Source organism: Nanorana parkeri, unplaced genomic scaffold (genome assembly GCF_000935625.1).
Source record: "Nanorana parkeri isolate BGI_ZX_2015 unplaced genomic scaffold, ASM93562v1 scaffold64, whole genome shotgun sequence".
Taxonomy (NCBI): Eukaryota; Metazoa; Chordata; class Amphibia; order Anura; family Dicroglossidae; genus Nanorana; species Nanorana parkeri.
The window spans coordinates 2,565,112-2,576,426 of NW_017306332.1; the positions used below are offsets into that span (position 1 = coordinate 2,565,112).

General features: G+C 45.1%; 1 protein-coding gene across 1 annotated transcript in view; it reads left to right on the top strand.

Moving 5' to 3' along the window:
• The first annotated feature begins 8,733 nt into the window (after positions 1-8,733).
• The window catches only part of DNAH11 (dynein axonemal heavy chain 11), a 216,756-nt gene continuing 214,174 nt past the window's right edge, over positions 8,734-11,315 (top strand). The window contains exon 1 of the mRNA XM_018576316.1: positions 8,734-8,889. Within this exon, the coding sequence (XP_018431818.1) occupies positions 8,746-8,889 (144 nt within the window). The 5' untranslated portion in view covers positions 8,734-8,745. The remainder of the gene's footprint in view (positions 8,890-11,315) is intronic.

The following is an 11,315-nucleotide window of genomic DNA, read 5'->3' on the forward strand; positions in this document are numbered from 1 at the left end:
TTCGAACATTCAAACATCCGAAAAGTTTGAACTCAAACTCAATGCAAGTGAATGGGGGTAGTACTTTCAGAAACGATTGTCCCCTTTAGGAGGTCTTATACGCAAGTTATTGGCCCTAAAAAAGGCATGGGGGTCCGGGTACGGCAATAGGGGACAGGAATCAATGGAAAGAAAAAAAAAAAGGTTTTTAAAGGAACAGTGATTTTTACATGACTTAAAGGGTAAGAATACAAATGAAAAATTCCTTCAAATATCGTGCCTGGTGGGTCCACATAAGCGTCCTGTGAAGTGGCGGATCTGTACGATATATAGAACCAGCTGCAAGGTTAAAAAGTGACATTTAAAAAGAAAACAATGACATTTCAATTGTCGGTAATTGGATTTCCTTTCATCTTTTAAACAACTGCTTGGGGCGGCAGCCTGTATGAAGAGGATACATTTTAGGACACTCGGAACAAGGTTAGAGATTTTTGGGAAAAATTCTGGTGTCTCTTTTGCAGGCATTGGATGAAAGTAACAACAGATGCTTTAAAATTGGGCCCTTGGTTTCGACAAGTGCCTTCACCCCATAACCCTTCAGAGTTATTCTGGAAGAGTGCGGGATTTGGCCCTGCTGTCAAATATTCAAATGATAGGAACCTATCACACAGGCTGGTGAACCCAAATATTGGGCCTTTAGTGTCGGCAAGTGCCTTCACACCGTAACCCTTCAGAGTTATTCTGGAAGAGTGCAGGATTGGACCCTGCTGCAAAAGTTCAAATTATATGCACCTGTCACATGCGGGTACGGAAAAATTGTGTCTTGCTCGTTGGTGTGTGCACTACACCGAGAACATTACTTTAAGTTGGCGGAATAATTGCCCACAAACTTAGGCAGCCTAGGAAGTCTTCCGAATCCAGAGATCCCTGATCTATTTGTTGACATCAGCATAATGGGATTGATAGCTGCTGCTGATCCAGGACTGATTCATTTTTATAAATGTCAGCCAGTCAACGGAGTCTGTGGACAGATGCACTTTTTTGTCTGTCACAAAACCTCCAGCAGCACTGAACGTCCTTTCTGAAAGCACGCTGGATGCAGGGCAGCCCAGTAGCTCCATATTGGCTAAGTTCTGGCAAGTGATCCATTCTCAAGACCCAGTAAGCCAGTGGATCGTCTGTTGGAAAGCTCTCCAGGTCTGCTCTTGTCCCTAGGTAATCCTGCACCATATGATGCAGACGCTGGAAATGGGTGCCTAAAATTAACATCCCTGGGCACCGAGGACTGAAAACATTTCTGAAGGCATCAGTCAGGCGGCCCCCTTCTCCACAGCTCTTCCTTTGAAGCCTAGAAGCACCAAAGCCTCAGAAGCACCTCTTTCATCACTTGGTAACCTACCAGTGCCTGGAAAGGTGTTACACAGGTTTCTCATCAAAGCATCCCCCAGCTGTTTCATCCTGTGCTCCCTCTGTGAGGGCAGGATGAGCTGTGCAACTTTACGCTTGTAGCGTGGATCAACCAGTAATGATCCCTCTCCTTGATACCATGAATCCTGGGGTCTTTTCTCAGGCTTTGCAAGATAAGGGAGCCCATGCAATGTAAGTTGGGGGAGGCATGAGATTTAGAGTCTTCAGGGTCACTGAGGATGACACTATAGTGCACTACCTCCTCCCAGCCACGTACTACTCCTTGGGTTTCTGGGGACTGCCTTATGTCATTCTCCCTGGAAGACTGCCTTATGTCATCCTCTGCTTCAATGACCCCATGGCTGACATAATTCTCCTCCTCTGGTGTGATCTGCGGACCCGCAGGAATGGTGTCTGCCTTGAGAGGGGCCTTGAGAGGAAAGGAAGTCCTTCTCTTCCTCCCGCTGTTCTGCCTCAAGTGCCAGATCAATAATTCCCTGCAGAGTGTGCTCCAGTAGGAACACAAGAGGGATGAGTCACTGATGCCTGCATTGTCCCGGCTCCCCATCCTCGTCGCCTCCTCAAATGGTGACAGTGCAGTACATGCATCCTTTATCAGCAGCCACTGACGTGGGGGAAAAAAGACAAGGTCCCCTGAGCCTGTCCTTGTGCCATACTCACACAAGTACTCGTTGATGGCCTTCTGCTGCTTGTGCAGACACTGAAGCATTGCCAAAGTGGAGTTCCACCTGGTGGGCATATCACAAATCAGCCGGTTTATGGGCAGGTGCAATTCACTTTGGATTTTAGCCAGACGAACACTTGCTGGGTATGACCGCCTGAAATGGTTACAGACTTTTCTGGTCTGCCTCAGAAGATCTTGCAGCCCTGGGTACCTGGTTAAGAAACACCGTACCACCAAATTGAGGACGTGTGCCAAGCATAGTACATGCGTCAACTATTCCAGGCATAGAGCGAAGAGAAGGTTGCTCCATTGTCGCATACAACCATTCCCGGCTCAAGGTGGCGTGGTGTTAACCACCTCTGGGCCTGCCCCTGCAGAGCTGACAGAATATCTGCCCCTGTGGCTCCTGTCCCCTAGACAAACCAGCTCAATCACTGCATGGCATCTTTTTGCCTGACCCGTTGCGTAGCCTCTTGAACGCTTACGGTGGACTGCTGGAAAATCCTGCAGAAGAGGCCATCGTAGAGGACGAAGAGTAGGGGGTGGAGGAGACAGATCTCACATCATCAGGTTTTTGGAGGCGTGGTGGCTGAACAAGCTCCAGCACGGAGCCCCGTCCTGGATCCCTCCCAGCTGCAAGCAGAGTTACCCAGTGTGCCGTGCAGGAATAATAACGTCCCTGACCATGCTTGCTAGACCATGTGTCAGTGGTAATGTGAACCTTGCTGCTGACTGCCTTGTCCAACAAGGCCAAAACATTGCTTTTCACATGCTCTCTCTATTTTCACTCCAGCAACACACTATGTAGGGTTGCGGTGTAAGTTTATATAGTGTGCTGCTGGGACTTAGCAGTGAGCCATGATTGGGCAAAGTCCTCATGACTTTGCCCAATAATGGCTCTTACTATGTACTGAGCCCTGATTGGGCAAAGTCTTGCACCTGACCTGCGGTTAGGTGCAAACCTTTAGCCAATTACGGCTTCAGAAGGCGAATTGCCTTGTGGGGCGTTCAGCGGTCGAACAGACCGCTGAAGACCCTTATAGTTCGTGTGTTTAGCGAACACACGAACTAGCGATGTTTGAGTCGAACTCACGTTCGACTCGAACATCCAGCCCAACACTAGCCTCCATGCGGGTTTACATGTCTCTATGCGAGTTTACATTACTCTATGCGCGTTTACATGCATCTGGTACCTAATTTGCATCATTTGCATGCGTTTCGAAGTTCAAATCTATTCCTAGATGCACCTATTTTTTTGTTTTTTGAAAACGCAGATAAAAGTCTCTAAGGCTCCATTCACACCTAAGCGTATTGTTGTGCATCAATCAGCGCGACATTAGTGATGGGCTCGGGGGTGTTCGCAGCTCCACGTGCCGGAAGCTGACAGCGTCGCAGCGCCAATCACAGGTACTGAGACATGTTCCCGGTCCGCAGCTGCAGAGATCGGGAAATGTCTCAGTACCTGTGATTGGCGCTGTTAGCTTGCTGGTGGGCTCGGCACGTGGAGCTGCGAACACGCCCAAGCCCATCACTACCCGACATAACGCTCGACCCCAGTGCTGTGACCCCAGTGCACATGTCAGCGTTTTGTCACAAGCAGAAATACGCCTGTCACACAAAATACTACATGAGCTACTTTGGGGGTGATTTCAGCACGTGTTGTTCCATGGACTTAATAGAAAACGCTTGAAAAACGCGTGTTGCGATTATTTGTGCTCGTATTACGCGCTTTTTGCTCATTGATACAAATGTGTCAAAATCTGCAAAAAATGCTAAAAAAAGACGCACATAAAACGAGCTGAATAGGTGTCGATTAGGTGTTAATCCAGTCTAAACACAAGGTGTGAACATATGCGTTTACACTAGTGTGAATGAAGCCTGAGGCTGGGTTCACACCTAGGCAACACCTCGTGCACGACAGGAGTCGCCAAGGTGTGAACCGATCGTGCTGTGGGTGCCATTATTTTGTAATGGCACCCCAATCATGCCAGGCATATTGCACGGTTTCCCACCGTGATTCCGCCCGTGCTTCTGAACACTAATACAGCTGCGTGTCGTGTATCGCAAAAAAAGGTACATGTATTCTGCAATTGCCGCGCGAATGTCACCCCATTGAAATCAATTGGGCTGCGCGGCAATCACTACCTGCATTGTGCGTCCCGGGTCTCATGCGGTGTAGTGCAGGTGTGAACCTAGCCTAATGAATTCCACTCCTGACGTCTGCTTGCACTGGCTTAGCCCTAGAAAGGCGTTTGCATAGTAGATCCCTGCCATGGTTTCCTGTTGCACGCTTTCTACACCCTTCTGAATGAGAATAAACATTTGTGTTTCGTTCCATGTGACTGATCTGCAGGCTGATACCACTGACGTAGAGGTGAATGGGGAGACGAGTGACAGCTGGGGGCGGGGCCTGCTCTCTGAGTCAGAGCCCCTGGTATCCCAGGGAGACGGGACGCCGCTCGGGCCACGCCCACTCTACACCCAAGCCGCAGTGTTTGGGGACGTTAGAGGAAAGTAGATAGCGAGCTGTCAGTAAACACAGAGGAGGGATCAGGGAGAGATCAGGGAACCTGAGTGCAGAGGAAGAAGCAACAGGAGTCATGTACACAGACAAGTAGAGGGAAGAAGAAGCGCCCCGGGCAGGAGGTAAAGCAGCACCTTAGAGCTGGAAATTGGGCTGCTGAATGGAAATGTCTATGTAGGTTTGAATGACAAACAAGATGAAGGCATGCATGGCTTGTCTGCAGGGAGGAAGAGCCTATAATAGAGCAGAGACCCTACAAATCAGTGCATTGCGGTTCTATATATAGTTGTGCAGTTGATATTTGGGTCTGTTTTGTTGTGTTTTACACTTTTACTTTCTATCTGTAGTAGAATTTACCATTCCTAATCTAATACTGCTCCATGATTTATATCGCTCACAAACGCTGCTTCCTTTTATTTGTATTGTTTATGCTGTTGATCATCGATGGGCTTGTACTATAGAGGTAGCCACACACCGAGCAAGAAAAATCATTAGATTCCTCCATCCACCATTGAGGAAGCCCTGCTGCTGGCTATTGTATTCAGGTGCAGGTGCTGAACACCCGAGCAGTGCCTGCATCTGATTGGCTGCAGACACTATTTGGATCATTTTCCACCTGGCACCTATGGCAAAAGCGATTGAAAAAATGTTTTTTGTCAAAGTGTGTGGCACTGACCAGCTGCTTGAATTTAATTCAGTCTGTGGGTGGCCAGCAGGGGTGAAGTTGGGCTTGGTACAAATCCAGTTCCCCATAAAATTGTGACTGACACACCCGACCCAATCTAATCCCCTGCTATACGTTGCAAAGGCTCAGGGAATGCCTGCACCGCAACTGATTGGGTCTTGAGGAGGGGACGATCGTCAGTTTTATGGTGGATTCGGTTTGCACCAATCCATCTCTAGTGGCCAGCGTGAGCTGTCATTCACACATACAATGTAGATGCGTTTAAGGATTCCTGCATTAGGAACTTGCGGTTTCCTGCAGCAGGCATCCCAACTCTACAAATGTACAAGTGGCAGCTGTCGACTCGTTCAATTTAATGATCAGGTGACAGCGGCTGCATTTAAAAGCTGCAGAACGCATGTAATCATATGTGATACAATTACATGCGGTTAGGAATCGATCACTATCCATGGATGCATTTTTCATGTGTCCATGTATAGTGATAGGATTACATGCGATTAGGAATCAATCACATACCATTACATGCAGTGTGCTGGCGTTCTACCGCTTTCAAATGCACCCGCCGTCAACTGATCATTAACTTGAATGGGTGACAGCTGACGCTTGTAGATTTGGGTTTCCTGCTGCAGGAAATCGCAAGTTCGTGACACAGGAATCCCTAAACACACTTAAAATTTAGGTGTAAACGAGGGCTTAGGCAGTTCACAAATTGGAGATGGTGTGCAACTAGTAGCAAGTAATTGGACAACCTTTCAAATCTAGTTGATTTTTGTTAAGACATGTCTAAAGCTTTGATTTTTAGTTTTTAATTGGCTCGTAAGGGGGTTGTTTTTTAAAAAATTATTATTATTGCTGCTGCCTTTGTTCCCAATGGGAAGATTTACCCCCCCTATATGTCCTGGCAACACAGTCACCAGGAATAACTGAGAAGAAAAATCCAAAACTTTGTCGTTACACAATCCTATTGGGGACATGTTCCAGTGACAACTGTCTAAGAGGGAATTTGCATCACTTGTAGAGATTTCCTGTTGTGTTTACAGCACAGGAAGTGAAGGGAAGTCTCTTGAATGGGACGCAGGTGGCAAAAAAACACTGATTGTGTATTCACTAGAGATGAGCCTGGCCTTGGTTCAAAACCAAACCCACCTGGACCAATCAGTTGTGGCAGGCGCATTTCCCACCCCCCCACGTATACATCACAAAGCCCCCCCGCCTCAATTAATGGCTGCGGTGGCGGGGGGGCTTTGTGATGTGTACGTGAGGGGTGGGAAATGCGCCTGCCACAACTGATTGGTCCAGGCGGGGCGTTGGTCACAGTTTTGGGCACACTGGGTTTGCACCAAGCCCAGGTTCATCTAGTTTTAACCATTCCCTACTCCAATCCAAAAGACAAAATTACACATACTTTAAATGCCATTTCTTACATTCTGACGGGTTCAAGACCCAATGACTCAGTAGTTTACTCCCATTAGATGGAATAGGAGGATGTGTTGACTCTAGCAACCTTATCAAGTCTGAAGTTTGCTTTCCTTTACCTAGCAGCAGTGTATGGGAACCGGTAGTCAGTGAAAAAACAGAAATATAAAATAGTCCTGTACAATTGTGTTAGAACTTTCACTTTGCTGACCTGTCACATTGCTTTGTAAGATTTCCTATGATAATATTGATGGTACACTCTGCAATGTTTTACCAAGGCATTAGCTATTACTCATTCCCCTCATGCTGCAGCTTGTTTCAAGAGGTCAGGTTCAGGTTTTCTTTTAAATATAACAGAAACTTCTAAAGCTGGCCATACACAAATCATATTTCGTCTGCTTTCTGCTGAATCGGCTTAAATTCAATCCCTTGGTGGCCCTGTCGGCACTACCTTGCTCGACTTTTTGTTTAGCTGGATTGTGCCAGAAGTGCAACCTGGGGCTGAATGGGACTAATAGATTAGGATGTCTCCATGTAGGATTAAAGTGATACTAAACTCAGGAGTAAAATGCGTGCATTCTGTTCCACTGCAAATGCAAAAAATAGAACATGCAGCATTTTTTGCGTTTGCAGTGGAATGGAACGCAGGCAATGTTTTGCCACGTGTCCGATCGCACTGCGGGCAGGGTGTGTGGCTGCGGTGTCATTGACTTCAATGCACCGCCACGCCCCCTCCCGCCCCAGAACGCAGGTGGAAGTTTTGTGAGCGATTGCAGTGCGTTCCAGCAGCTACTGCTCTGGAACGCTCCGCAATTAGTGTGAACAAGCAGCCCTAACTGTTAACACAAATGTATCTTATTTGTGTATCACTCGGCTGTAGATCCTCAAATCATCTCTGAATTGGTGCTGACACTGTCCTTCCTTCTGGAGGGGGGCCACTTTTGTTCCCCATTATACCTGTGTGTGTTGTAAAGTAGTCACCGCTCCAAGCTCACTCCCATGATGGACTACAATCTCACGTTTTAGTTTACTAATTTTTTTTGAGATTGTAGTCCATCACGAGAGTGGGCTTGGGGTGGCTGTTGATCCTCAAATCATCTCTGAATTGGTGCTGACACTCCTTCCTTCTGAAGGGTGGCTACTTTTGTTTCCCATAGTCCCTTGTGTGTGTTGTATAGTAGCCATCGCTCCTGTTATGGACTACAATCTCAATACAAATTGGCTAACTTGCAAACTACAGTAGATTGTATAGTCCACCACAGAAGCGAGCATGGAGCCCCCCTCCAGAAGGAAGGACTGTGTCATCACCAATTCAGAGATGATTTGAGGATCTACAGCCGAGTGATACACAAATAAGATATATTTTTGTTAATAGTGAAGGTACTTAAATGCATTTTGAAGACTTACCTTCTGTGTTTAGTGTCACTTTAAAGGCACTGGTTGTGACATCTGACCAAAGTCTTCCATTTTGATTTGATTCTGTTGTGAATGTTGGCATGAATAACCTGTTTGGCCCCAGTTCTAGTTCATTAGTGACATTCAGGACATCCTGGTAATATTCTGTACTCAGACCCTAAACTGTGCGTGAGTGGGAAGCAATGCCAATATCAACGGAATAAATGGCTTTGTGGTAAGATTGCTCTTTTTACACCAAAGCACAATAGTTTTACATTGCATTGCGCTAGGCTGCACTACTTTTTAACACACCTCTACCCCTTTTTTTAACTTCCATGTGTTTACCACGTGCTGCGCAAAAATGAAACCCATTCTATTTTTTCAACACATTAGTGCAAATTGAAATCATAAGGATTTTTGCCTTGCCTTGCACTTATATTTGGTAACATAACACAGTCCAATGCAGACCAACGCGCTGTTGGAATGAATGAGCTTTTAAATCTAAGTCTAGTTCTGCAGTAACTGTCCTCTCATTACAGGTAACCATAAATTATTGCTGAGTAAATAATGGATATCATTGAAGAGGAACCCCCTGTACCCCCCTTCTGGGAGGATGAGCGTGTACACTATATGGGAGGATGGCTCCAACGGATCATGAAGCTCAAGGAGGAGCGCTGGATAAAGTTTGTGGAGGATGAACAAAATGAAAAAATTTTGAGGGACTTCTTTGATCAAGTTGATCAGATCTTTCTGATGTTTTCTGCAGCACCTAAAGGAGGGTTGACAGTGACACAAGAGGTACTGTACATTTTACATCTTTGAGCAATGAATAAGAAAATTACCTTTCTAGAGTGGAGAAGGGTTAGTGCTTCTGTTAGGATTTTATTGGCTTGGCCAAGGATACATGTTCATGTTTAGGGGTGGGAGGCTGCTAACAAACAATCCTTGCCCAGCTTATGAAGAAGTCAACCATAGCAACCATTCCAACAGAAGAATTGTAGTTATTGCTGATAGTTTCTCTCACTCCATGTCCCAGTAACACAGGCCACGGAAGTGAAGAGAAATTTAGATCATACTAGATATCTGATAAAAGTTCTAACCCTTCCCTTCTCTATCCAAAAGTCCAAAAGTAAAAATGTGGGGCTTGTTCACACTATGGTCTCCGCAAGGGCACATCAAAAGCAATTGTTTTCTATGCAGCCCATTTACACTACAGAGGAACGGAACGATGCAGCACGTCTGCATTTTTCTGGACCACACATCTCTGTCAGTCCATCTGTTCCTATGCAGTGTAGCTTTGCCGAGACTCTAGAAATGAATAAAATGTCACTTTGTGACAAAAAAAAGAAAACATTTTGACTGGATTTGAACCTCAAAGGGGACATGCTTTAATCATACTGGGCAAGTTTGCAACTCTACGATAACTGTAAAAAAAAAAAAAAAAGAAAGACTTTAGGGGGAAAAAGTGTTTAAATACTAAGATTACTCCAGGTCCAGTCTGAGGCACCTAGGCGAGGGTTATGTTACAATCCTTTTGCTGCGATGACAGGAAATGCTGAGAATCCCAGATCTCACGAGAAGGCCATTCTTCACTCTGCTGGAGTGTTATCTTCCAAAATTTGGGCTACTCTCTTTGGAAGGAGTGTAACTTCATCCCCTGCAGTACCAAGGCTGGGAAAAAGGTAACTATGCTCATTATTTCTTCTTTTTTCATAACTTTTTTTTTTTTTATTAAACTATTGCAGCATTTTTTGACATGGAGGGAAAAATGCCAACGCAAATAAGCAGACCACTTTAAAGGAAACCTGTACAGTAAAGTGTTTAAACCAAGGAGTTAAAGCTTAAAACTTTATTCAAGTACCCTACCAATGAACCAGAACGTACCTTATTATAATAATACCTACCAGTCCCACCTCTCTTCAGTCAGTCTTGGGTCTCATTCAGAGCTAGTAGCACCAGTAGAAATTTTAAGCATCCAAAATTTTGAGATGCCTGCCTCTGCCTGCTCCCCACTGTAACAATGGCCCAACTTGACAATTGGTGATTTCTTCAACAAGGCCACAGAAGGCAAAAAAGAAAGAAATCTAACTGTAGCTTTAACCCTTCCATACGCTGTGCAGAACTAAAAAAAAATATTATGGCTGGACATATACTTTAATTGAATGGAATGAAGAAATACACCTCAATGTCTAAAAATGCATGTGGGACTTTTTGCCTGTATGCAGCAAAATGCATAGTAACGCATCTGCATTCAAATAGATTCAATTCCTTTTTTACTAAAGAACCCTAAAAAATTAAATACTTTAATTCCCTTGCCTTTTCCATGGCAGGACCAATTACAAGAATGTCCCACTCAGTTCCTTAGTCTTTTCAGTGGCAGTGTCCATTGCAAGAGTATCCCACCCAATTCCCAAGCTTTTTACATGGCAGGACCCATTGTGAGAGTTTCCCAATTAATGTCCAAGTCTTTTCAATGGCAGGGCCAATTGAGAGAGTATCCCACTCCTCCTCTTGGATTTTTATTTTATGTTGTGTAGCATGTGTCAGGCATATAGTGATGACCTGCATTGTACTGCACTGGATCAACACAGGTCACCGCAAGGACACATTGAAAACAATTGCTTTCTATGTGTCCTATTCACACCACAATACAGTTGGTACTACGCTGTGATAAAATGCAAACATGCTTCATTTTATTGCAGCACACTGCATGCCACCATAGATTGCCAAACAGCACTATGCTGCATTGTCATACCGGTACCCACACATAAAGTTAAAATAAAATTTAAAAAAAATGTAAACCCTGGCAGTTCCGGCAGTGTGCACACCACCGGAGCAGTCACAATGCACTAGCCTGTTTTAGCGGATGGGCTAGTGTAAGCGGACCTTAAATGTCCCATTGTGTGGACTTGCCCTTTACCTTTTAAAAGCCCTGCAAGTACAAACATCTACCTGTTGATCTGTTAGAAATGCGCACAGCATTTTTGTGGATTGAGTGGTGTCAGCCCTGCTCATTTGTCTTTACAAAACTACTCAGATCCTTCCACTCTCCTGTTCTCTACAACACAGACATAGGGACAGCTGAGTGGGACAGCTTGTAAAGCTGTGAATCTGACATTTACCAATCACCATTCACTGTAGATGAATCTTTCTTGTGCATGTATTTTAAATAACAGACATTGATATACCTGCGATGTACTGTTTTGTGGTCTAAGGTAAGAAAG